The sequence below is a fragment of the Leucoraja erinacea genome, chromosome 38 (genome assembly GCF_028641065.1).
Source record: "Leucoraja erinacea ecotype New England chromosome 38, Leri_hhj_1, whole genome shotgun sequence".
Taxonomy (NCBI): Eukaryota; Metazoa; Chordata; class Chondrichthyes; order Rajiformes; family Rajidae; genus Leucoraja; species Leucoraja erinaceus.
In genome coordinates this window covers 3147767-3175752 of record NC_073414.1, presented here as the reverse complement: position 1 = coordinate 3175752, position 27986 = coordinate 3147767, and the positions used below count along the sequence as shown (strand labels likewise).

Genomic DNA, 27986 nt, shown 5'->3' with positions numbered 1-27986 from the left:
CTGTTCTTACAGACTGTGTTTTGGCCATTGTCCCGGTTGCCAGGCAGCGCCCCCCCCCCTAGCAACGGGGACGTCGCCTCGCTTCCGCCGGCGCCCGGAGATGACGTGTGGACGCTCCGCGGAACCAAGATGGTGTCGGTGACTCTCGGTAAGCGCCGGGCCGGCGGCGGCTCGAGCTCCGGCTCCCGGGCGGTCACGGCCAAGGGGCGGCTCAAGCGGCTCCTGCTGCTCCCCGGGACGGCCAGGGACGGCCAGGGACCCCCGGGGCGCGCGGCTCAAGCGGCTCCTCGTCCGGCCCGGGGCGGCGGGTCAAGCGGCTTCCGGTTCCCCCTCCCTTGAGGCGGCCACGGACCGGGGTAGCGGCTCCAGCGGGAGGGGAGAGGGGGAGGGGATGGAGAGGGGGGGAGGGGAGAGGGGGGAGAGAGGGGGAGAGGGGATATAGAGGGGGAGGGGGGTCATAGAGGCTTCCGGGGGGGGGGGGGGGGAGGGGGGGGGCGGGGGGGGGGAGGGGGGGAGGGAGGGAGGGGGGGGAGGGAGGGGGGGGGGAGGGAGAGGGAAGGGGGGGGGGGGGGGGGGGGGGGAGGGGGGAGGGGGAGAGATGGGAGGGGATAGAGAGGGAGGGAGAGAGGGGGATAGAGGGAGAGGGGATATAGGGGGGAGGGGATGGGGGGGAGAGGAGAGGGAGGGAGAGGGGAGGAGAGAGGGATGGAGAGAGAGGGGGAGGGAGGAGAGAGGGGAGAGGGGATAGAGGGGGAGGGGATAGATGGGGGGAGGGGGAGAGGGGAGGGAGGGAGAGAGGGGGATGGAGAGGGGATAGAGGGAGAGGGGGATAGGGGGAGAGGGGGGGGGAGGGGATAGAGAGGGGGGGGGAGGGAGGGAGGGGGAGGAGGGGGGGGAGGGAGAGGGGGGGGGAGATAGAGGGGGGGAGAGGGAGGAGGGGAGGGGAGGGGGATAGGGGAGGAGGGGAGGGTACAGTGGGAGGGGGGGATAGAGGAGGAGGGGAGAGAGGGAGAGAAAGGGGAGAGGAGGGGAGGGGGGGGCGGTGGTGGTGCTGAGAGGTGGTTAAGATGGGGGTGTGGGGTATACAAGGAGGCGGGAGATAGGGATCCGGGCTGGGAGAGGGCAAGGACCGGTGCCCGGTCCCCCTCTCTTGCCCTAATCCCCTCCCTCGCCTGGTCCCAACCCCCCCCCCCCCCCCCCCAAACACTGGCCACGATTTCCCCCCCCCCCTCCGGCCCCGAAACCCTCCTCACCTCTAGCCCTAATTCCCCTCTTACCTCGGCCCTAATTCATCCCCCACTCCACCTCTGGCCCCCGACCCCTCACAAACTCTTTCCCCCCCCCCCCCCCCCCCCCCCCCCCCCCCCCCCCCCCCCCCCCCCCCCCCCAACCCTGCGCCCCTCTCCCATTTGCCCCTGATTTTCCCCCCCCCCGCACCCCCCCCATCTGGCTCCAATTCCCTCCTCCCCCCCCCACAAAACTGGTCTCGGTTTCTCCTCACAATCTGGCCCCAGTTATACCTCACAATCTGGCCCTGATTTCCTCCCCAATCCAGCCCCGATCCCCCCACCTCTGGCCCTGACCCCCTCTGCCTGATCTCTAGTCCTGACCCCATTGCCACCTCACTGATGGCCCCTGATGCCCATCTGCGTTGCAGAGTTTAAATACCAGTGAAGAAAGGAGTATTGACATTAAAAGTTTGACATTATTGCATGGTCTTTTGTGACGGTCTTTAGTGCAAAGTTTGATATTAGTGCCTTTTATGTTAGCTAATCCAACAAGTGAACAGTTACAGATTTTTGTTTTCTTACTTTTATCGTGTTAATTTGGGTAAATCCTTTTCCAGCATTTAACATGGTAGCAGGATTGAGAGGAGGTGTAGAATGTAGACCCATTGGCAAGGACCTCAGACTTCTACATCACAGGTGGAATATTTGAAAGCAGTTGCACTGTCACAGAGAATGTTGTGACTGCCCCAGCCAAAAATAGACCAACTGATCATTTGCCTTATGAGGAGTTGTGACATCAGGCAAACCAGCTGCCACACTCTGTGTCAGTTTGTGGAAGCGAAAAATATTTGTTTGTGGTCCCAGTCCTTAAACAGAATATGAAAGAATTATAGAGAAGGGTCTCGACTTGAAACATCACCTATTCCTTTTCTCCAGGGATGCTGCCCGACCTTTTGAGTTACTCCAGCATTTTGCTGTCCATCTTCAGTGTAAACCAGCACATGAAAGAATTGAAGTAGTTTTAGGCAATTGTGTATAATCTATACCGAACTTTCAAAAAAATGCATGCAATGGTGATGACATTTGTTATAATTTGAAACTCAAAGGTACAAATATTTATAAAGAAATAGGAACAAGGAACTGCAGATGCTGGTTTATACTAAAGGCACAAAATGCTGGAGTAACTCAGCAGATCAGGCAGCATCTCTGGAAAAAAGGCTGTGTGATGTTTTGGGTCAGGTCCCTTCTGCAGAGTGAGAATCAAGGAGTGAAACACTGGAGGATCAAAAAAGCATGATTGCATTTGAAGATAAATGACAGTTTTCAGTAGAAAAAGATTTTAACGTTTGTAGGAAAGAACTGCAGATGCTGGTTTAAATCGAAGGTAGACACAAAATGCTGGAGTAACTCAGCGGGTCAGGCAGCATCCCTGGAGAAAAGGAATAGGCGACGTTTCGGGTCAAACCCCTTCCTCAGACTGAAAGATGGAAAAGGTCAAAACAAAAAAATGGCCTGCAACAGACGGCCTCAGGGAAGGGTGGAGTTCATCATGACCCATTGTTGGCTGGGGAAGAAGTGCTAATGACAGGGATACAAGGATGCGAACAGTGGAACTAGTTGGACAACTAGAGAGGGAGGGAAGGAATGCAGGAGTTACTTGAAATTAGGGAAATCAATGTTGATAGCGTTGGGTTGTAAGAAATATGCAGTGCTGTCATTAACCCCATTCTTCTCAAAAGTGCTCACCCTATTGTTCATCTTAAATGCTCTATTTGTGCAAGTTCAATATTCTTGACTCGTTGAATAGAAAACAAATTGCTGCCATCAATATTGATTCTTTTACACTTTTGATCATTCATTTTCAATTATCCCACACATCTACCCAATGGAAACTTTTAATTTTATATCCGATAATCCCTTAGGTTCCCGTGGTTTGATGGAGTAGAACAGGAAGAGGCCTGTCCCGTCTTTGAATGGGTGATCTGCGATTTTATATGTTTTCATTTACCGCATTTCTCTTAACACATTTGTTTAATAAACTCCAAATATATGTCCATTTTACTATCGACTTCAGAGCACGCCAAATTTCTGCTATCCCCTGTGCGTAGAGGTGTTTGTTTAGCTTCTGTGCTGCTAATCCTGCAGAATCCACTGATCTCCAGTGGTGTGTTACTCATGTTGGAAAGCAGTTTGCAACCCTGTAGTTTTATTTAGTAGTCGTGCTCTCTGTCACACGTGTGGTGCTATTTTGATCCCAGCACTTGTCTTTGGGGCTCGGTGGCCAAGTGACCTTCGGTTGCTGCACGTCTCAGCTGCCGGTCACAGAGGTATTCCAACTATGGATGAAATTCAAAGCCAAGCTTTCAAACAGCATTAGATCTAATGTTAAAATAGGAACTTAAGATTGCAAAGGGAAGCTCTGAGTAAGTTGTATACCCTCTTGATTTAGCAATGCCATGCAGTAACATTGTCTTAACTGCTTAGTGGCTGAGTTACTCCAGTGCTTTGTGTCTTTTTTTGTAAACCAACTTCTGCAGTTCCTTGCTGCGAAATTGGCTTTAACTCCATTTTCCTGCCTAATTCCCATTATTCCTGATTCCCCTAGATTCCAGAAATCTCTCTCAATTTGGAATTGTATTGTATTGTATTGTATTCAAATTTATTGTCATTGTCTCAATTAGAGACAACGAAATGAATTTCCCTTTACAGTCAGTATCATAAAAATAAATAAATAATAAATATTAAAACATATTTAAAAAAAAATAGAATTACAAAAAAAAAAAATGTAGTTAATCCCACAGATTACCAGCAGCACATGCCATGACCGCATTGTGTACCATTTGCAGAATAGAGTGCAGTTACTCGTATGCCCTGACAGCACCCCCTAAACCCATGGTGTCTACCACACCAAGGAGGACGTGGGCAGCAGTGGCACCATCCCCCCCTGTGAGGCTGCCCCTCCAGGTTGTGCAACACTGAGCTGAAAATATATTTCTGTTCTCTCATCGTATCTGGGGCTACATCCTGAAACTCCTGCCTAACAACACCGGGGAGGGAAGTATCTTCACCCGCTATGATTTTGGTGGCTCAAGAAGACAGCTCAACACGGCCCTCTCGAAGGTCAATAGATTAGGGATGGTATGGGCAATAAATGTGAGGCCCAGAGTCCAAAGAAGGGACTTCTCAATTGATTGAGAGCACCACAAAATGATGCCCTGATCGAATGGAGTGTCCCAACATTTAACTTCAAGAGTACAGTATGCTTACAATTACCTTTTCGTTACTAATTTTCATTTGGCCAAAAGAATCAGAATAAAAGGACGTACCTTTAGATAGAAGATGAGGGGGAATTTCTTTAGTCAGAGGCTGGTGAAATTGTGGAATTCACTGCCACATATGGGTGTGGAGGCCAAGTCATTGTGTATTTTTAAAGCGGGGATTGACAGGTTCTTGATTAGTGTGGGGGGGGCAAAGTTATGGGGAGAAGGCAGAAGAATGGGGTTCAAAGGGGAAAATAGGTCAGCCACAATTGAATGGTGGAGTAGACTCGATAGCCTAATTCTGCTCACGTGATTTATGAGTTTACCCTGGAGTATCACTGGATCAGTACATAGACATAGACGCACTTGTATCTCCTTTTGTTTAGGATGCCTGCCCTACTTTTATGTTGGATTTTGAGAATTTCTAAAATAAAGCCTTTTTTTCTCCTTAGCCACGTCAGAGTGGATCCAATTTTTCAAAGATGCCGGTATACCTGCAGGACCAGCTGTCAACTATGCTGTCAGCTTTGTGGACAACAGGTAGGCCTGTCACATCTACAGGTTTCCATCCCTTGCTAACTAAAGTAAACATATCATCTCTATATCTTTTTTTGCATCATAAACCTAAAATAATGAAACTCGGTACTTTTATTGTGATCCATGATATTAACGTAAGTGTTTGATGGAAATATAATAACATTAAAAAGGCACTTGGATAGATGCATGGATAGGATGTTTTAGGAGCAGCAGTAGGGCCTTACAGCACCAGAGATCAGAGTATGATCCTGCCTATAGGTGCTGTCTATGCGAAGTTTGTACATTCTCCACGCGACCTGCGTGGGTTTTCTCTGGAAGCCCCGATTACCTCCAAAGATGTACAGGTTTGTAGGCCAACTGGCTTGGTAAAAATTGTCCCTAGTCTGTAGGATAGGGTGTGCTGGACTAGGTGGGCCGAAGGGCCTGTTTCGGTGCTGTGTCACTAAACTAAGCTAGAGGGATATGGGTCAAACTCGGGCAGATGGGACTAGCTTAGATGAGGCATCTTGGTCGGCACGGACGAGTTGGGGTGAAGGGCGTGTTTCTGTGCTGTATGACTACAAAATTATGGGATAAGTATTGGGAAATATTAATATTGAAAATTAAGAATGACTGAGCCTCTAACTGCTCACCCTTTTTTAAGTTGTGTGACTTGTCCTGTCCCTGAAACAACCAGGGAAGATAGAACTGCAGATGAATTAAGCTCCTGGATAGTGCTTGGTGGATTGGTTGCAAAGTGCAAGCATTGGTTAGAAACAATATGAAAAACTGCCTCTTTTATTAAAAAAAAAAACACAAAGTCACCCATCCATCTTCTCCAGGAATGCGACTTAACCTGCTGAGCTACTCCAGCATATTTCTTTTTTTCGCCGTAAACCAGCATCTGCAGTAGGTGGTTTCTACAGCTGCATAATATAGTTCTGTGATCCATCTTCCCAAACCAGCATTTACTGAGCACTGCTCTTTTTTTCTGCCTTCCTTTCCTTCCTATCAAAGGCATAATGGAGTTTAAAACTTTAGAGGTAATAGTTCCCATAAATTACTGGTGGATAAGATAAATTTAGCCTGCAATTAAATAATGCATTAGTGATGGCAAATGATCCGGCATTCTCCCTGCTGTTAACGTCCAATGATTCCTTACGAAAGTGCCCTAAAAACAAATATCAAAGGTTTCTACATTTGAGTCCCTGCTGTTATTTTATTAATTTAGTCGAGAGAGTGTTGTAAACATACAATCTTTTACTTTGGTGGATGTCTGCACAACCCGGAGATTTTATTCCAAATAAATAATTTGTTGCATTAAAGTATGTTTTTTTGATTTCTCAGCGGGGTGCATTCTTGCTCTCGAGTGAGAGGCTTGGGTCCCAGTTCTATACACAGACTTGAACACAAAAAATCCGAGCGGATATCCTACTGCTATCTGTACACTGCAAGGGCTAGGAAGCGAGCAGGCAGGATCATCTCTGACCCCTCTCACCCTGGCCACAAACTCTTTGAATCACTTCCCTCTGGAAGGCGACTCCAGACTGTCAAAGCTGCCACAGCCAGACAGCTTTTATCCACGAGTAGTTGTTCTACTCAACAGCCAAAAATCTGTAGCCTCCCTTTGATCTGGTATTTTGTTGGTTCACATGCTTGATCAATGGTGTTTTATCATTAATGTTTTATTATTATTATTAATGTTTATTGTTTACTGAGTCATTCGTAACTGTCACTGTATGTCATGTTGTTACTTGTGGGCGGAGCACCAAGGCAAATTCCTTGTATGTGAATACTTGGCCAATAAACGTACTTACTTACTTATATCGAGGGAGTTGATGGGCACATGATGGGGACTGAAAGACATTTGGACAGATATATAGATGGGAAGGGTTTAGAGACCTATTGGCCAAATGCAGGCAAATGGGTCTAGCCCAGTATGCCAGCATGGTCTGAAAAACGGCCCTGACCCAAAACCTGTCCATTTGCTCCACAGATGTTGCCTGACTCGCTGAGTCCCTTAAACACTTTGTGTTATGCCAATTTGGTCGGCATGCACAAGATGGGCTGAAGGGCCTGTTTCCATGTTGTGTAGCTCGACAACCTTCCTTCATCAATTGTATTGCTACAGGGAAATAACGGGGGAATGGTCTTGGTGTTGCTCTGCTGGAAGCTAGCTAGCATGGACTCAGTGGGCCGAATGGCACCCTGTATTACAGTGCATCAGATAGAAGGCTGGGACCTCGAGTTGGATGAAATGTTTCTGCCAGTTTTACCCCTAATGTGGACTCAGTGAGAATCTGACTAGGAATGCGAATATTCTTTGACCTTGGGTCCTGCATCAACATCACCATTCTGTTCAATAATTTGAATTTGCAAATGCGAGGAGGAAAGGAACAGCTCCCGTAGTTAAATATCAGCGTAAAGGTCAATCAGCTGATTATTCATCTGCCTTGCATAACAAAATTTGTGTGTGGGGGGGGGTACTTTTCATCTGATTTTTGGTCTTCCTCTGCAACGGCAAAGTGGTGTTTAAGTTGGCCATCTCTGCTGAATTTATGAACCTGCCTAGTTATGAGCTGCCTTTTATCATTAGGAAGTAATTGATCTAAAGTACAGTGTATTTGTTTGTAAACTAATGCAAACATATAGTCCCATTTGTCTGTGCTTGGCCCATATCCCTCTAATTCATTTCTATCCATGCATCTGTCCCCATGTCTTTAAAATGCTGTAATTGTACCTGCCTCAACTCCTCTGACTGATAAGGTTGCCCCTTATGTTCCTATTAAATCTTTCTCCTTTCACTTTAAACCTATGTCCTTTCATTTTTGATTTCCCTACTCTGGGGAAGAATGCATTCACCCTATCATTAGACTTTAGAGATACAGCGTGGAAACAGGCCCTTCAGCCCACTGAGTCTGTGCCAACCAGCGACCACCCTGTGCACTAGCACCATCCCACACACACACACACACACTAGGGACAATTTACAATTTGCCAAAGCCAACTAACCTACAAACCTGCACGTCTTTGGAGTGTGGGAGGAAACCGGAGCTCCCGGAGAAAGCCCAGGTGGTCATGGGGAGAGTGTGCAAACTCCGTACAGACAGCACCCGCAGTCAGGATCGAACCCGGTTCTCTGGTGCTGTCAGGCAGCAACTCTGCCGCTGCACCCCTACCTTCCCCAAATAATTTTATTCATCTCAATAATATCAACTCTCAGCCTCGTGTGCTTCAAAGAATAAAGTTGTTGCCTGCCCGACTTCATCCTATAACTTAGCTCCTTGTGTCCTGCCAATCACTGTAAATCTTCTCTGCACTCTTGCCAGCTTAAGGACATTCTTGCTGTAGCAGGGCGACCAAAACTGAACACAGTTCTACACATTTGCTCTTCACTTTGCTGTTGTGAGGTCACGCAGTGGCTGCCATTTCATGCACTGAACCTTGCAAGTGATTCATTGGTTTATAAGCTTAAAAGATAAAAGCATGCCTAAAGATGTTCCCTGTACCAGATATTACATTGGAATCCAGCCATTTATTCACTTAGTTGGTTGTGTTTTTTTAAATTCCCCGTCTAAAGTCAGCTTGATTGCAGCTTTCTCCTCGAGTGCGGAGACCATATTGAATGGATTAAGTGTTGAAACAAGGAACTGCAGATTCTGGCTTACAAAAAAAAACCACACAGAACGCTGGAGTAACTCAGCTGGTCAGGTAGCATCTGTGGAGAATGGATTCATGTTCAAATGAGCAGAATATTGAAAGGCAAGGGGAGACTTGCTAGAAATATATAAAATCATGGGAGGCAAAGATCAGATAGACAATCAGAACCTTTTCCCCAGGGTGGAAGTGTTCAACACTAGAGGGCATAGCTATATGGTGAGATGGAGAAAGCTCAATGGAAATACAGTCTGAAGAAGGGTCTCAACCCGAAATGTCTCCAATTCCTTCTCTCCAGAGATGCTACCTGACCCGCTGAGTTACTCCAGCATTTTGTGTCTACCTTCGAAGCTTAATGGAGATGTTATTTTACAGTGTATTGGGCGCCTGGAACGCCTTGCCTAGGGTGGTGGTGGAGGCAGATATGATAGTGGTGTTTGAGGCTTTTAGAAGAGGAGAGAATAGAGGGATATGGATCATGAACAGGCAAATAGGATCAGTTTAACTTGCGTTCATGTTCGGCACAAACATTGTGGGCCATGGTTCAGAGAATATCTTTATGCATGTTTCTATCTTAAAGCTTATAAACCAATGAATCACCTGGAGGGCTCAGTACATGAAATGACAGACAGATGAAATGACAAATTCGTTCCTCAAACATTGGGGGCCAACTATGTTATATTATTCTATGTTCTGTGTTATACCCAAACGGAAAAAGGCCAAGTTTAACTTCGGACACTAAGCAGCTCCTGAGAATGCCACATTAACAGTCAGCTTGTTGCCACTGAGACTTCTTTCTGTTTGCACAGGATTCAGAGGAACATGCTCATGGATCTCACTAAAGATATCATGAATGAACTGGGCATCATGGTAGTCGGGGATATTATTGCCGTTCTGAAGCATGCCAAAGTCGTCTACAAACAGGTGAGGGCTGGTGAACTTCCCTTCTTACTCATGCGGCTCCTGCTAAAATAGGTCAGGTGCAGAGATAGTTGAGGCTGACTGGATAACACACAACAGAAGCTTTTCACTGTGACTCAATACCCGTGACAATAAACTAAACTAAACTGATTAAACCAAACTGATACTGTACAGCATCTTAAACTGAACTTACTCCTTCTAGGAACTTGCTAAGATGGCCACAGAGTCCATAACTCCGACCCATGGAAACGTTCATTTTGAATTAAAAAGAACTACCGGCTCCCGTAAGTACTCACAATCTGCTGTGATTTTTGGAATACAAGAAATGTCTTAAAAATTATGAAAACTGGGAATAATTCAACAGTTCAGGCAACGTCTGTGGAGAGAGAAAGAGAGATAAGATTTTGGGTCCATGGACTCTCATTAGAACTAGGACAAGTTAGTAAAACAAGCATGTTTAAGTTGCAGAGAAGGGGCAGTGGTGGAGATAACAAAGTATTGTCTGTGGTAAGATGCACGTTGAAAACTGAATCCTGATGGTTTTGCCATTTGCCAAAAAATGGAACGTTTATTCTGAAACGGGTTAACCATATAACCATATAACAATTACAGCACGGAAACGGGCCATCTCGGCCCTACAAGTCCGTGCCGAACAACTTTTTTTCCCCTTAGTCCCACCTGCCTGCACTCATACCATAACCCTCCATTCCCTTCTCATCCATATGCCTATCCAATTTATTTTTAAATGATACCAATGAACCTGCCTCCACCACTTCCACTGGGAGCTCATTCCACACCGCTACCACTCTCTGCGTAAAGAAGTTCCCCCTCATATTACCCCTAAACTTCTGTCCCTTAATTCTGAAGATGTCCTCTTGTTTGAATCTTCCCTATTCTCAAAGGGAAAAGCTTGTCCACATCAACTCTGTCCATCCCTCTCATCATTTTAAAGACCTCTATCAGGTCCCCCCTTAACCTTCTGCGCTCCAGAGAATAAAGAAGGGTTCTTTAAACACAATGTGCAGTATTATATATAGGTGTTTCCGTAAATAAGGGTACCAACCTGTGATAAGGGTGGCCAAATTTGAAAGTTATTAAATTACAATGAAATACCACAGTGTTAAAAATGAGCCTATCTGTGATCCTTTAGAGATAATTTGTGATCAAAATTTGACCGAAATTTAATGATTTCAAAATTCGGGGAGGAAAAAATAATTTATAATTTTATAAATTATAATTTTTTTTTTGTTTATATACATTTATATACATAAATGAGAAAGAATATAGTAACCTTCAATCGAATTCGATGTTAATTTACTCAAAATGTGCTCGGAAGCAAAAGCATCGGTGAAGACGGGAGCATACCTTCAACGAGGCATGGAGTTTCCTGGGACCAGATCACTTTTGCTACAGTTCACACACGTTACAACAACGTAGCAACAAGCAATGAAAGTTTAACAGAATTTAAACATTTCTATAGTAAACAAGAAGTAACATTTACGAGAAAAGAACGAAAAAGAACAAAAAGATTTTTACTAACCAATGATTCCAAGTTAAAAAAAAAGTGAGCAGTGTTATTCAGAGCATAGCGTGACCACTGGGTCACTGGCTCCCTTACAAAATGCCAGCACAAACCCCACCACAAGGCCCACTAAGTTACTCCAATACTTTGTGTCTATCCAGCGCATTGTGGCATCAGCTAATACAAAGACCACTTATGGTTGGACCCTCGTCAGTAGCTACGAGGGCTGGCACGTGACATCACGGCCTAGGGGGAGTGTCCTGCTACTTAAGCCTATCTCACCTCGAGACCTGGGAAGTCAACAGGTAGCTGAGCTCGAGAGACCAACCTCGCTCAGCTACAGCAGCAATGATAATTACGTTAGCGGACCAACTTAACATGTAACACCTGAATAAAACAACTGTTTGAACCTGCCTGACGTCTGGCCTTATTCACCACGTTTGGTGCCCCTACATTGGTGACCCCGACAATCCAAATTGATCTAGCATAAAGTATACTTGAATTTAGTTTTAATTACATCAGTTGTGTTGTTACTGAAGGAACTGAGTTTGATATCTGCATGGAATGATTGGATTCCTGTTAGTTAATGAGTTGGCATATGAGTGTCTGTGCTCACCAAGTGCATCCTCTTTATTCTTTCCCCCCACGATTCAGCTGCCACGCGAATGATCGCAAACAGCTTGAGCAGAGAATCCCCACCTACCACTCCTGTGAGGAGACCAGAACCAACCACTTCCAAAATATCCGTCACCGTGGCCAACAAACTTGCCACAAAGAAAGCAGGTATGAAAGGCAACGGTGTATGCAAGAACTGCAGATGCTGTTTTAAATCGAAGATAGACACTGGTGTAACTCAGCGGGACAGGCAGCACCTCTGGCGAGAAGGAATGGGTCGAGACCCTTCAGACCGCAGAAAGGCAATGGGGTCTCGTAGACATTCATCCTGTTTCCAATTGCAGAGAGCAATTTTTTTTTTTAAACCCGTGTTTTCATTTTAGAGATACAGCGCGGAAGCAGGCCCTTCAGCCCACCGAGACCACACCGACCAGCGATCCCCGAACATTAATACTACCACACACTCACACACACACACACACACACAGAAAAACACACACACACACACACACACACAGAAAACACACACACACACACAGAAAAAAACACACACACACACACACACACACACACACAAAAACACACACACACACACACACACACACACACACACACACACACACACACACACACACACACACACACACACACACACAAAAACACACACACACACACACACACACACAGACAAACACACACACACACACACAGAAAAACACACACACACACACACACACACACACAAACACACACACAACAATTTTTACATTTGCACCAAGCTTACAAACCTGTACGACTTTGGAGTGTGGGAGGAAACTGTAGATCTCGGAGGAAACCCACGCAGGTCACGGGGAGAATGTACAAACACCGTACAGACAGCACCCGTAGCCAGGATCGAACCCGGGTCTCTGGCGCTGTGAGGCAGCAGCTCTACCCGCTGCGTCACCGTGCCAACCAGCATATTTATGGTCAGAAAAAGCCTAGCGGTCACCCAAAAAGACCCGAAACGTCACCCATTCCTTCTCTCCATAGATGCAGCCTCACCCGCTGAGTTACTCCAGCATTTTGTGTCTACCTCTGTGTTTCCGTGCTGTTATTTCTAACCAATGCTGGACTAAACTCGTGTATAAAATAATTTGAGTGTAACAATGTCGAACGCCTAATAAGTGTGAGTGGGTTTGAGGGAGATAGCTGGCTGTTGGGCACAGCCCCATACACTTACCCCTCTTGCTGTGTTGCTTCAGTTCTTTCCAGACCAGCCGACCCAGGGCCGGACAACTCCGCTAAGCGACGGAGAGTGACTGCGGAAATGGAAGGTAAATACAAAATCAATATGCCACAAGGGACAACAGCAAAAACTAAGAAAATCCTGGAACAGCAAGCCACGAAAGGTAAACGTAATCACACAGTGCTTACAGTTGGGTGGCAACTGCATGCTAACACAGCAAGGTATAGAAACATAGAAAATAGGTGTAGGAGGAGGCCATTCGGCCCTTCAACCCAGCACCATTCGCCATTCATTGTGATCGTCCCCAATCAATAACCCGTGCCTGCCTTCTCCCCATATCCCTTGACTCCACTAGCCCCTAGAGCTCTATCTAACTCTCTTAAACCCATCCAGTGACTTGGCCTCCACTGCCCTCTGTGGCAGGGAATTCCACAAATTCACAACTCTCTGGGTGAAAAAGTTTTTTCTCACCTCAGTCTTAAATGACCTCCCCATTTATTCTAAGACTGTGTGTGGCCCCTGGTTCTGGACTCGCCCAACATTGGGAACATTTTTCCTGCATCTAGCTTGTCCAGTCCTTTTATAACTTTATATGTTTCTATAAGATCCCCCCATCATATAGTGCAGTGTGCAGGACTGCAAATACTAGTTTAAACCAAAGATAGATACAAGAAGGGCTGGATTTTAAAATGGTCACCATTCCTGCCATTTTATTGCAGATTCATTTAATTAACTGACTTTGAATGGAACAGGTGGCGTGGTGAGATCTGGACTCAGTGAACCATGTCCTGATCTATGGATTCCTGGTCCCCTATTGTAGCCACTGTTCTAGCGTATCCTTACATCAGACACATCAAAGCTTGAAAATACTTCAGTTATTAACATTGATTTGAAACAAAGTTTTAACCTGGCAAGAAGTTTGTTTTCTCCCGCATGTTTTAAAATGCCCTTCTTCCTCTTGCGTTTGAGTCAGTTTAAGTCTGCAGCATGGTGATGCCATCCGGTTCGACATCCATAGGTGCCCGCCCTAAAAAGGGCGCATGTTGGCGCCAAGCCATGGCGCTGCTGCCTCTGTTTGTTGTCGTTCACCTGACTGAGGTCAGTGGACATGAATCACCACTGGGAGGTCGACAACATGAGCCCCTTAAAATGCCCGATCTGGTGCCAGTTACTATTTCTGTCAGTCTTCTGCCGTTTCAATTTCAGGTTTGTCAAGGATGTCAGTGTTCGATCGGCTTGGAGCAGAAACAAAAGCAGACACCACGACAGGAAGCAAGGTAACTTCTGGTGGAACTTCCTCCTTCAAGAACGAACCGATCGTTTAACGTTTAAAGGACACAAAATGCTGGAGTAACTCAGCAGCTCAGGCAGCATCTGTGGAGAACATGGATGGGTGACGTTTTGGGTTGAGACGTTTCATTCGTCATTCTCTTCCGGAAACGTCACCCATCCATGTCCTCCACAGATGCTGCCTGACCCGCTGAGTTACTCCAGCACTCTGTGTCCTTTTGTGTATCAAACAGTTCTTTGTTTCTGCAGGTAGACACAAAATACTGGAGTAACTCAGCGGGCTAGGCAGCATCTGTGGAGGACATGGATGGGTGGCGTTTCAGGAAGAGAATGAAGAACAAAATGTCTCAACCCAGAACGTCACCTATCCATGTTCTCCACAGATGCTGCCTGACCCGCTGAGTTACTCCAGCACTCTGTGAAACGTCACCTATCCATGTTCTCCACAGATGTTGCCTGACCCGCTGAGTTACTCCAGCACTATGTGAAACGTCACCTATCCATGTTCTCCATAGATGCTGCCTGACCCGCTGAGTTACTCCAGCACTCTGTGAAACATCACCTATCCATGTTCTCCACAGATGCTGCCTGACCCACTGAGTTATGGTGCAGCAGCATCTATGGAGCTAAGGAAATAGGCAACATTTCGGGCCGAAACCCTTCCGGGTTTCGGCCCGAAACGTTGCCTATTTCCTTAGCTCCATAGATGCTGCTGCACCCGCTGAGTTACTCCAGCACTCTGTGAAACGTCACCTATCCATGTTCTCCATAGATGCTGCTGCACCCGCTGAGTTACTCCAGCACTCTGTGAAACATCACCTATCCATGTTCTCCATAGATGCTGCTGCACCTGCTGAGTTACTCCAGCACTCTGTGAAACGTCACCTATCCATGTTCCATGTTAAACAATCTGCAGAAACAAAGAACTGCTTAAATTGTTCGGCCTTTGCTGGAGGTTTTGCTGAAATCCTGCTTGTCTCTCAGCCGACAGGAGTGTTCAGCCGCCTGGGTGAAGTGGTGAGTCAGAGGAAGGAGAGCAGCGATGACGATGACGTTGGCTTGGTGCTGCAGTATGCCGGAGTTTTGAAGAGAGCCCCCTCGGCTCCCGTGCCGGAGAGCCCCAAGCCCCCGCTCACCGTGAAGGGGCGAACCGGGGCGGCACTCGCCACCATCCGGAGACTGGCCGCCCCCAAAGCCGGCGGCACTACCACTCCCACCCCTGCCACTGCCGTGCCCGGCAAGAGCGGCCAGGTCTCCCGGCTGCAGTCGGCGGCTCCAGCCAAGGTCAGCATCCGGCACAGGCTGGGGAAGGCCATGCCGGCCGCAGCCGACACTCAGGACAACAAGGTGACCAGCACCAAGAGCCGCAGCAGCCCCGAGTTCACCGTGACCATCAAGAACACGGCGCCGCGGACCCCCGTCGCCACCAAAGTGAGCAGCAGCACAGAGGGCCGCATGGCTCAGATGGACTCCACGGGGACTGTTAGCGTCTTTGAGCGGCTGGGGATGAAGTTAAAGTAACCGGGGACCTCACCAAAGGCTGTCACCACAAGCCGCTGTATTACTCTACGTACGTACAGTGTCTCTTCAGTCACGGCAGCACGCTGTGTGCTTTGGGGAGTTCACAACGACTGTTCTGTCCACACCCTAAAAAAAGGTCAAAAAAAGGGGTTAACTAATGACCCGTGAGAGAATAATTAGAGCAAACAAGATTTTAATTAGCGTTTAGGCTTTGTTTTGATAATTTATTCAATGGCCTCTTTTATTTCTGTTGATGGGAGGGTGTGGGTGCTTTTTTTAAATGGGGAAAATAAATTTGATGCCGGTATTTTGTACCTGGTCACTGCCTCTGCAAACAAGTTTAGACGTCACCACGCTTTGCCCCCCCCCCCCCTGGCATCTACTAGGGGGGTTTATTTTGTGCAGTGTGGTCACAGTCACTAATTTAATGAACCCTGTAGGAACTTGGATAATCTGAAGGTTTAGCTGTTGTTATTAATGCATCTCAGTCATGTTGGGGTATCGTGGCACTGAGCACAAGGTTGTTCAAAGCAGGCTGTTTTACACAGTTATTTTATGCCTTTTAAACGCTTAAAACCCCTGTCCCACCGTACGAGTTGAGTTCATTCCAAGAGCTCTCCTGAGTTTGCCCCGATTCCAACTCGGAGATTTACAGTAATGGCCACTCGTCGGTACTCGGGGCTCTCGTGGACATTTTTCAACATGTTGAAAAATCTTCACGAGTCTTCCTGTGCTTACCTGCCGTTAGCGAGTCTTCCGAATACCTGCCATTAGCGTTACGAGCCGGCAAGAGACGTCCCTGAGCTCCGACGTACCCGCTACGTTCATTCTCCGTGCTTACCGCGAGTTTGATTTTTTTTAAACTCGAGAGAGCTCTTGGAATGAACTCGCACCGTGGGACAGGGGCTATAACCATCTGTATTTATCAGCCAACCTTTCTTCCTCAGCCGTTCTGTTTTTCATGCTTCTGAGAAGATATAAAAATTGTTTTCATTGGGCTCTTGTTACTGTAGTTTGATTTGTGGACTAGCCTTTGATCGGGTGGCCACAACCTCTGAAGTTCTGGCTGTCAAGGTGACTTGTTTTACTCAAAACTATTTATTACCTTTAGTCCAAGTGGAATGGTCAGTCCCAGTCACTCGCTGGAACGTTCCGGAAAGGCAAATCAAAATCAGGTTTGGTTTGGTTTAGTTTAGAGATACAGCATGAAAACAGGTCCCTCAACCCACAGAGTCTGCGCTGACCAGTGGTCACCTGTACACTAGTTCATTCCTACACTCCAGGGACAATTCATAAGTTCCAGCAGCTGAATTAGGCCATTTGGCCCATCAAGTCCACCCTATCGCCTTCTCCCCATAACCTCTAAGCAATTACTCATCATTTAACCTACAAACCAAGACTTTGGAGAGTAGGAGGAAACCGGAGCAAACCAACGTGGTCACAGGGAGAACATGCAAACTCCACACACACAGGCAGCGCCCAAGGTCAGAATCGAACCGATGTATCTGGCGCTGTGATGAGACCTAATTTAATGCTGAACCCAGTTAAATAGACTGCTTTTAAAATATTTCCCGGAAGCATATTGTTACATCTGTATAGCATCCGTGAGATTGCAAAGTTCCTGACAAAACGCATCAGTAATGGCCTGACAGATAGATTACAGCGTGCAATTCTGTAATGAAATCACTTTAAATCAAAGAAAACGTTTCAAATTGAAGTTCGATGCAGACTCCGATATTTTGGGGGCTACCGTCCACACGGCAAAGGGTAGATGGGGAGGAAACATGAAGAAGGGTCTCGACCCGAAACGTCACCCATTTCTTCTCTCCTGAGATGCTGCCTGTCCCGCTGAGTTACTCCAGCAATCTGTGCCTTGGATCCCTGGACAATCTCCAAGCTTGCAGTGCAATTTACTAACAAAGACTCTTCTATGTAGTGCAATTTATTTTGTGCATTTGGGTAATATTGGAACTATCAATGTTACGGAAAGTGTGATCAATAAAAAAATTGTATGCCGATCTGATCGTTAAAGTTACGAGTGAGTTTTATATACAAGCACTTCCTGACGTACGTACGTACGGGTTTCGTTCTGTGAACCTTTACGTAAGTTAGCTTTTATGGCAGTCGGGATCACCAACCCCATCCACTGCCCGAAATATCTCACTCAGAGTATTAACTGTTTCATTGGCATTCTGTTTCCACACTTTCCCCAAAGGGGGGGGCCTGTTTCCACACTGTATCGCTAAAATAAACTAAACGAAAGTCAAAAATAACATCATCATCATTATAGAATTTGACCCGAAACATTAACTTTGTTCCTCTTTCCACAGATGATGCCTGACCTGCTGAGCATTTCCAGTCATTTCTCCCTTTTATTGTCTGAAATTATGTTTTCATTTATAAATTAAATGAGTCATTTTGCCTTGTTGAAAGCTGGACCCGTTCTCATTCTTCTGTCACTGGCCTCGCCCCAAATCAATTAGATGTCCGACAGGTTTGTTTAGTTTAGAGACACAGCACGGAGACACAACAGCCATTCGGCCCACCGTGTCCCCACCGACCAGCGATCCCACACAATTATGCCCCTGTCCCATTTTAGGAAACCTGAACGGAAACCTCTGGAGACTTTGCGCCCCACCCAAGGTTTCCGTGCGGTTCCCGGAGGTTGCAGGTGGTTGCCGGAGGTTGCAGGTAGTGGAAGCAGGTAGGGAGACTGACAAAACCTCCGGGAACCGCACGGAAACCTTGGGTGGGGCACAAAGTCTCCAGAGGTTTCCGTTCAGGTTTCCTAAGTGGGACAGGGGCAATAATAACACTATCTTAATTTACAATGATACCAAGCCAATTAACCTACAAACCTGCACGTCTTTGGAGTGTGGGAGGAAGCCGAAGATCTTGGAGAAAACTTTGGCAGGTCACAAGGAGAACGTGCAAACTCCGTACAGACAGCAAGATCTTTGGTTTAGTGTAAACATGCAGTGTGGAAACAGACCCTGCTGTATACTTAGAGAGCCTTCCTCAGTCAGGGACCCCAGCAGTCTTGGTGTCATCTGCAAACATGTATGTCTAGTATCATCTGAAATGTAATGAATGCTCAACAGCTGCTGAAAAATCATCAGATTCTGATTCACTATTCTGATTGATTGAAAGATACATCATTGAAACAGGCCCTTCGGCCCACCTAGTCCACACCGACCATGGATCGATCACCCGTTCTAGTTCCAAGGTACACAAAAATGGAGCGAAGGAAATAGGCAACGTTTCGAGCCGAAACCCTTCTTCAGACTGGTTCCGTGTTTAGAGAAGGCAGGAGACTGTGGTTGAGAGGGAAAGATAGATCAGCCATGATTGAATGGCGGAGTAGACTAGATGGGCTGAATGGCGTAATTCTGCTCCCATCACTTATGAATTTATGATAAACATCATCTCTGGAGTGAAGAAATAGATGACAAAAAAACATCACCCATTCCTTCTCTCAAAAGATGCTGCTAGTCCCACCGAGTTACTCCAGCATTTTGTGTCTGTGTGTAGGATGGAACTGCAGATGCTGGTTTGCATCGAAGATAGACACACAAAATGCTGGAGTAACTCAGCGGCACAGGCAGCATCTCTGGAGAGAAGGAATGGGTGACGCTGAAGGAATGGATCGAGACCTGAGTTTCTCCAGAAATTTTGTCTACCTTCGATTCTCCAGCATCTGCAGTTCCTTCTTGAACAATATGTTCCCGATTTTTGGGAGGGTGGGGGGGTAGGGGCAGAATCAGGGGTCCCACACAGTTTAAAAATAATGGGTAGTAGGCCATTTAGGGCTGAGGTGAGGAAAAACTTTTCCACCCAGAGAGTTGTGAATCTGTGGAATTCTCTGCCACAGAAGGCAGTGGAGGCCAATTCACTGGATGTTTTCAAGGTGAGACCACACCTGGAGTATTGCGTACAGATTTGGTCTCCGAATCTGAGAAAATACATTCTTGCCACAGAGGTGAGTGCAGAGAAGGTTCACCAGACTGATTCCTGGGATGTCAGGACTTTCATATGAAGAAAGACTGGATAGACTCGGCTTGTACTCGCTAGAATTTAGAAGATTGAGGGGGGATCTTATAGAAACTTCCAAAATTCTTAAGGGGTTGGACAGGCTAGATGCAGGAAGATTGTTCCCGATGTTGGGGAAGTCCAGAACAAGGGGTGACACAGTTTAAGGATAAGGGGGGCCGAGATGAGAAAAACATTTTTCACACAGAGAGGGGTGAATCTGTGGAATTCTCTGCCACAGAAGGTAGTTGAGGCCACAGTTCATTGGCTATATTTAAGAGGGAGTTAGATGTAGCTAAAGAGATCAGGGGGTATGGAGAGAAGGGAGGAACGGGGTACTAGAAACATAGAAAATAGGTGCAGGAGGAGGCCATTCGGCCCTTCGAGTCAGCACCGCCATTCATTGTGATCATGGCTGATCGTCCCCTATCAATAACCCATGCCTGCCTTCTCCCCATATCCCTTGACTCCACTAGCCCCTGGAGCTCTATCAAACAGTACTGATTAGGATGATCAGCCGTGAGCATATTGAATGGCGGTGCTGGCTGGAAGGGCCGAGTGGCCTGTACTCCTGCACCTATTTCTCTATGTTGGATGTTTTCTAAGGGGCGCCGCTGCAGTGAGCGGCGCTGACGTGTGCGTGCGCTGTCCGCTGCCGGCGGTGCTGAAGCTGCCTGGCTCGCCGGGTTACCGCGACCTCGGCCACCGGGTAGAGTGTGTGTGTGTGTGTGGGGGCAGAAATCCAACCACCGCCGCCGTTGATGCACAGCAGACTGCTCCAGACCATCAAGCGGCGACAGGTTTCAGATCTGGCTAAGAATGGCGCGTCTGTAGGTGAGATGGAGAATGTGTATTCCCTAAAAGCGCAGGGCGGGGGCGGACAGGGAGGGTCCCGCGTCGGGGCTAGAGGGGCCGGGCCGCTGCCAGCCGGCACCTGGGACCCCGTCCGGCCCCCTACCACCCCGCCGGACAGCCGCAGCCCCCCTCAACACCAAGCAGCAGGCGAGGGTGAAGACGGCTCCAAGATCCAGCGAGCCGTGGGCTTCAAGGTGGAGGGGAACCAGTGCTACAGGGAGAAGAAATTCCGGGAGGCGATCGGCAAATACCACCGGGCGCTGCTGCAGCTGAAGGGGGTCCGGAGCAGCCAAGGTCGGGCCGACGGCGTCAGCGAGTTCCGTGCAGGACGGGCCGGCTTGACCGAGGAGCAGAACCGACTTATCGAGAACACCGAGATCGATTGCTATGATAGTTTGGCCGGTGAGTTGTGTCAACACCTCTCCCTCTCTCGCACGTCATAAATAAACCCTCTAATCAGAAAAAAAATCCTCTAATCAGAAAAAAAAGCCCTCAGCCCGGGCGCCAGACAGTGTATACAGGGAGCCAGCGGGTTGTGAATCTGTGGGATTGACCTGTGGAGGCCAAGTCAATGGATCTTTTTCAAGGCAGAGATAGATAGATTCTTGATTATTGCGGGTGTCAGGGGTTATGGGGAGAAGGCAGGAGAATGGGGTTAGGAGGGAGAGATAGATCAGCCATGTTGAACGGCGGAGTGGCCTTGATGGGCCGAATGGCCTAATTCTGCTCCTATCACTTATGACCTCATCTTAATCCCGGGGAGAGAGGGAGAGGAAGGCGACTGTTTCTGCACCCATTCTCGTTTATAGACACATAGAAACATAGACAATAGGTGCAGGAGTAGGCCATTCGGCCCTTCGAGCCAGCACCGGCATTCATGGCTGATCATCCACAATCAGTTCCTGCCTTCTCCCCATATCCCCTTGATTCACTGACGATGACAGACACACACAGAGGCGACTGGTACATAATCCAGAACGCCGCTGCTTTGTGGCATTCGGCAGTTTAGAGGCTGGGCTTTCAGGAAAGGATACGTCCCTCATGATTCACAAGGTGATCCCGCGCCTTTCAAGAGAGGAATTAGCAGCGAGCATTGGGGATATATATCTATATATATATAAGGTGGACAAAAATGCTGGAGAAACTCAGCGGGTGCAGCAGCATCTATGGAGCGAAGGAATAGGTGACGTTTCGGGCCGACACCCTTCTTCAGATATATATCTATATATATATATACAGACACACATACACACACACACACACACACACACATATGAGTGTAGGAAGGAACTGCAGAAGCTGGTTTAAATCGAAGCTAGACACAAGATGCTGGAGTAACTCAGCGGGACAGGCAGCATCTCGTGGGAGAAGGAATGGGTGATATTTCGGGTCGAGACCCTTCTTTCTATATATATAATATAGACCCTTCTTTATATAAAATCCCGTACCTCGGCCACTGGGGAATCGTCTCTTGGAGGTAGTCCCTATGTGTGTGTAAGAGTGCGTGTTTGTGTGAGAGAGTGTGTGTGTGAGAGAGATAGTGTGTGTGTGAGAGAGAGTGCGTGTGTGTGTGTGTGTGTGTGTGTGTGTGTGTGAGAGAGAGAGAGAGAGAGTGTGTGTGTGAGTGTGTGTGTGTGAGTGTGTGTGTGTGAGTGTGTGTGTGTGTGTGTGTGTGTGTGAGAGAGAGAGTGTGTGAGAGAGTGTGTGTGTGTGTGTGTGAGAGAGAGTGAGTGTGTGTGTGTGTGTGTGTGTGTGTGTGTGTGTGTGAGAGTGTGTGTGTGTGTGTGAGAGAGAGAGAGTGTGTGTGTGTGTGTGTGCGTGTGTGTGTGTGTATGCGTGTGTGCGTGTGCGTGAATGTGTGTGTGTGTGTGTGTGTGTGTGTGTCTGAGCGTACGTGCGTTGCCCACCGCGGTGAAGGATACACTGTGATATCCTTATTGTATCTCCCCGCTACGGGAGCACAATGTCCGGGAACCTTGCCAATACCTCGCCTTCCTGCTTGGGTGTTACTGCTTGACCCGAAACGTCACCCATTCCTTCACTCCAAAGATACTACCTGTTCCACTGAGTTACTCCAGCTTTTTTGTGTCTGTCTTCGATTTAAACCAGCATCTGCAGGCAGTTCTTTCCTAACCCCTACATCAGGATGTGGAGAGGATGTCCATATACCTGCCATCTCTGCATATCTGCATTGAGAATTAGCTCCCCTGTGCTTGTTGTATCATTAAGACAATCTGACTGATCAAGGACCATAATATTTATCAATAGATAACTCGCTCAATGAAGCCGTGTTGGTGGGGAACGTTGCAATTACCGCTTCCGTGGGCTTGAGATGGGCGGAAACTCACCAACACTTAGAACATGCAAATGTTTATTGTGTCGGATGGAATATAATTAGAGCTCTATGTAATTATCTTGTACACAGCAGCGATAAAATTATTCTCACTTGTGTTCCAAGATTTACATAAAGAATGAGGGAAGTCCCATATTGTGCACAGATCCACGGCCACAAATTGACATTACATCATTAATATCAAACATAGACAGCACTGGTGTTTAAGAAGGAACTGCAGATGCTGGAAAATCGAAGGTAGACGGGAGAAACTCAGCGGGTGCAGCAGCGTCTATGGAGCGAAGGAAATAGGCAACGTTTCGGGCCGAAACCCTTCTTATTTTAGAAACATAGAAACATAGAAATTAGGTGCAGGAGTAGGCCATTCGGCCCTTCGAGCCTGCACCGCCATTCAATATGATCATGGCTGATCATCCAACTCAGTATCCCGTACCTGCCTTCTCTCCATACCCCCTGATCCCCTTAGCCACAAGGGCCACATCTAACTCCCTCTTAAATATAGCCAATGAACTGGCCTCAACTACCCTCTGTGGCAGAGAGTTCCAGAGATTCACCACTCTCTGTGTGAAAAAAAGTTCTTCTCATCTCGGTTTTAAAGGATTTCCCCTTTATCCTTAAGCTGTGACCCCTTGTCCTGGACTTCCCTAACATCGGGAACAATCTTCCTGCATCTAGCATGTCCAACCCTTTAAGAATTTTGTAAGTTTCTATAAGATCCCCTCTCAATCTTCTAAATTCTAGAGAGTATAAACCAAGTCTATCCAGTCTTTCTTCATAAGACAGTCCTGACATCCCAGGAATCAGTCTGGTGGACCGTCTCTGCACTCCCTCTGTGGCAATAATTTTAGCTTCCGTTACTCTTGTGAAACCAATTGGACGGTCTTTCCATACCGATTCACCGAGTCCGATTCACCTCTACCCCATTGCAGAGATTGGACTGTGTACCTTGTACCTTTCGAAGAGTCCACCAGGGACTATACTGGCAGCTGGACAATTTTATACTTGACAATTTGTTTTACATCTATCAAGCCAATGAATCTACAAACCCGGCCTGTACGTGGGAGAAAGCCGAAGATCTCGGAGAAAACGTACAAACTCCGTACAGACAGCACCCGTAGTCAGGATCGAACCCGGGTCCCCGGCGATGCAGGTTCGATCCTGACCACGGGCGCTGTCTGTACGGAGTTTGTACGTCGTCCCCGTGACCTCCGGGTGCTCCGGTTTCCTCCCACACTCCAAAGACGCACAGGTTTGTAGGTTAATTGGCTTGGCGTCTGTGTAAATTGTCCCTAGTGTAGGGTAGTGTTAATAGGCATATGCAACAGGTGCAGGAGTAGGCCATTCGGCCCTTCGAGCCAGCACCGCCATTCAATGTGATCATGGCTGATCATCCACAATCAGTACCCCGTTCCTGCCTTCTCCCCATATCCCCTGACTCCGCTATTTTTAAGAGCCCTATCTAGCTCTCTCTTGAAAGCATGTGCGGGTGCGCTGGGCGGTGCAGACTCGCTGGGCCGAAGGGCCTGTTTCCGCGCTGTATCTCTAAAACTAAAAAATGAAAACTGGGCTGGGCATGGGCTTATAGTTGTACAGTTGTACGCCCTGCAGTTGTACAGGGTCTTGGTGAGACCACACCTGGAGTATTGCGTACAGTTTTGGTCTCCAAATCTGAGGAAGGACATTATTGCCATAGAGGGAGTGCAGAGACGATTCACCAGACTGATTCCTGGGATGTCAGGACTGTCATGAAGAAAGACTGGATAGACTTGGTTTATACTCTCTAGAATTTAAGAGATTGAGAGGGGATCTTATAGAAACGTACAAAATTCTTAAGGGGTTGGACAGGCTAGATGCAGGAAGATTGTTCCCGATGTTGGGGAAGTCCAGGACAAGGGGTCACAGCTTAAGGATAAGGGGGAAATCCTTTAAAACCGAGATGAGAAAAACTTTTTTCACACAGAGAGTGGTGAATCTCTGGAACTCTCTGCCACAGAAGGTAGTTGAGGCCAGTTCATTGGCTATATTTAAGAGGGAGTTAGATGTGGCCCTTGTGGCTAAAGGTATCAGGGGGTATGGAGAGAAGGCAGGTACAGGATACTGTGTTGGATGATCAGCCATGATCATATTGAATGGCGGTGCAGGCTCGAAGGGCCGAATGGCCTCTACTCCTGCACCTAATTTCTATGTTTCTATGTTTCTATAGCGGTGGGCGGTGGGCGTGGGATTGGGGAGGGATATTGCAACCTCCACACGGATACCCCGGAGTCTGACCCCACGTCTCATTCCTCGCCAGCCTGCCTTCTCCAATCCGAGTTGGTCAACTACGAGCGCGTGAAGGAGTATTGTCTGAAGATTCTTGGCAGGCACAAGGACAATTTCAAAGCCATGTATAGGGCAGGGATCGCCTTCTATCACCTGGGCGACTGTGAGAACGCGCTGCAGTACCTGAAGGAAGCAAAAGACCGAGAACCCACAGGTGAGTTACTCCGCCTCTCCCACCTCTCACCTGGCCTCGCAGGTAGATGGGGCGCTCAAGAAGCTCGACACATTGGCCCCCATCAGTCAGAATATCGAATGTAAAATATTAGTACATAATAATATCAGTTACACTGATTAGTACGGGTGTCAGACGTTATGGAGAGAATGAATGAATGGCAATAAGTTTATTGGCCAAGTATTCACATACAAGGAATTTGCCTTGGTGCTCCACCCACAAGTGACAACATGACATATAGTGACAGTTAGGAATGACACATAAAACATTAAACATTAATAATAAAACGTTATTGGTTAAACATGTGAATTAAATAAATTCCCAGAGCAAAAGGAGGCTGTTATAAAACATTCATGTTTTATGTATTAAGGCATGAGAATGGGGTTAGGAGGGAGAGATAGATCAGCCATGGTTAAATGGCAGAGTAGACTTGATGGGCCGAATGGCCTGATTCTGCTCCTATCTCTCACTTATGATCTTATGAACAGTTGGGAGGCCATGTTATGAGGTTGACGTTGGAGAGGCCACGTTCAGATATTGTGTCCAATTCTGGTCACCGTTGGAACGATGTTGTCAAGCTCAAATGGGTGCAGGGAAGATTCACCAGGAAGTTGCCAGGACTGGAGGGTCCGAGCTACAGGGAGAGGTTGAGCAGGCTGGGACGCTATTCCGTGGAGCGCAGGGGGATGAGGGGTGATCTTATAGAAGTGTGTAGAATTACGGGAGCAATTGATCGGGTAGACACACTTTTGCCCCGGAGAATTGGGAATCAGAGGGCAAAGATTTAATGGGAACCTTATCGCACAAAGGGTGTCTGGTTCGAGCTGCCGGAGAAGGTAGTTGAGGCAGCTACTATACCAACGCTTAAGAAACATTTAGATACATGGCAACTCAAATATCACTGTATCTTAATTGGTGCATGGGACAATAGGTTCGAATTTGAACTTGGATAGGATAAGTTTAGAGGGATATGGGCCAAACGCGGTCAGGTGGGATTAGTGTAGATGGGGCATGTTGGTCGGTGTGGGCAAGTTGGACAGAGGGGCCTGTCTCTCCATGCTGTATCACTCTATGACTGGACTCAGACTGTGGGCTTGGTCTGCCAACATGCCAGAGGGTTGGTAGCGTTGCCTCATGACCTGTGTTCTCTCCACAGACACAAACGTCTTCAGATATATTCAGCTAACAGAGATAAAGATGAACCGGTGCAGTCAGAGAGAGCAAGAGGGCTGCAAGGAGATGATCGGCTGAGGAGACGCAGGGGCAGCGCTGAACGTGACCTCCGCCGCCGACGCTGCAAGGGACTAATTCGACAAAACCGTCTACTGGGCATTGGTTTGGGAACAAGAAATCTCACCGGCGTTTTCAGTGTGAGCTCTGGGGATGGGGAGGGGTGGGGTAGGGTGTTACCCGCACAAGGACCTTAGTGATTTGGTGTTTGGTGTGAACTCTGACCAACAGGGTCTGAAGAAGGGTCTCGACCCGAAACATCACCCGTTCTTCTCTCCAGAGATGCTGCCTGTCCCGCTGAGTTACTCCAGCATTTTGTGTCTACCTTCGCCTTCGGAGTAAACCGGCATCTGCAGTTCCTTCCTCCACATCTAACTACCCGCCACGTTCTCAAAGGTCCTACGATTTATTGACCATCACATGTGCCAAGGTGCGGTTAGGTACTTCTCTTTGCCTGCAGCTCAGCCGACAGTCGCCGAAACGTTTTGAACATTTCAAAATCCAGCGGCGACCAGAAAAACGCTACGACTCTTTGGGTGACTGAGGAGACTACTCACGACTCCCCGGTGACCATGTGGCGACAGCCTAGTCGCCTGTAGTCGCCTAAAAAAAAAATCGCCTAAGTGGGACAGGGGCAACTCCCAAGATGACCTGCCGTCCCCATTTTTTGGGATGTCTCACTAAATCCACCTATCACTTGCCTGGCTTTGTCTCTTCTCCAGCCTCCCCTCCCCCCTTACTAGAGTCAACCTGGGGAAGGGCATTGACCGAAACAACGTTGCCTGTCCATTCCCTCCACAGATGCTGCCTGACCCGTTGAGTTCCTCCAGCACTTTGGGGATTTTTTCCGTAAATCAACATAGGAAAATGCAGACACAAAAATGCTGGAGTAACTCAGCAGGACAGACAGGCAGCAAATCTGGTGAGAAAAAATGGGGGTGACGTTTCGGGTCGAGGCCCTTCTTCAGACATCACCCATTCCTTCTCTCCAGAGATGCTGCCTGTCCCGCTGAGTTACTCCAGCACTTTGTGTCCATCGTCGGTGTAAACCAGCATCTGTAGTTGCTTCTTACAGTGTGGGAATGCTGGTTCGTACCAAAGATAGACACAAAGTGCTGGAGTAACTCAGTGGGTCGGGCAGCATCTCTGGAGAAAAAGGAGGGGGTGAGGTTTCGGGTCTGAAGGAGGGTCCACAGGTTATTTAGACAATGGTGATCACCAAATCATGACGTCATGCCCTAGCTATCCAACCCGGAAAACAAGGGG

At 47.6% G+C, this 27986-nt stretch overlaps 2 protein-coding genes across 4 annotated transcripts; both read left to right on the top strand.

Annotated features, from left to right (window-relative positions):
* The first annotated feature begins 22 nt into the window (after positions 1-22).
* Positions 23-18185, top strand: c38h19orf47 (chromosome 38 C19orf47 homolog). 3 transcript variants are annotated; one of them, XM_055663623.1, is made up of 9 exons: positions 23-148; positions 4942-5029; positions 9472-9586; positions 9786-9867; positions 11760-11888; positions 12965-13111; positions 14155-14225; positions 15223-15808; positions 18090-18185. In XM_055663623.1, exons 1-8 carry the CDS (start codon positions 130-132, stop codon positions 15757-15759), a joined length of 1188 nt encoding a protein of 395 aa, XP_055519598.1. In that variant the 5' UTR covers positions 23-129; the 3' UTR covers positions 15760-15808; positions 18090-18185. The 3 variants fall into 3 exon arrangements, with proteins under 3 accessions (XP_055519598.1, XP_055519599.1, XP_055519597.1); XM_055663624.1 differs by having other exon boundaries at positions 12965-13036; positions 15223-18185; XM_055663622.1 differs by having other exon boundaries at positions 15223-18185.
* A 2112-nt stretch (positions 18186-20297) lies between these two features.
* ttc9b (tetratricopeptide repeat domain 9B) lies at positions 20298-27129 on the top strand. The gene is made up of 3 exons (XM_055663769.1): positions 20298-21045; positions 25290-25472; positions 26647-27129. Exons 1-3 carry the CDS (start codon positions 20550-20552, stop codon positions 26739-26741), a joined length of 774 nt encoding a protein of 257 aa, XP_055519744.1. The 5' UTR covers positions 20298-20549; the 3' UTR covers positions 26742-27129.
* The last annotated feature ends 857 nt before the right edge of the window (positions 27130-27986 follow it).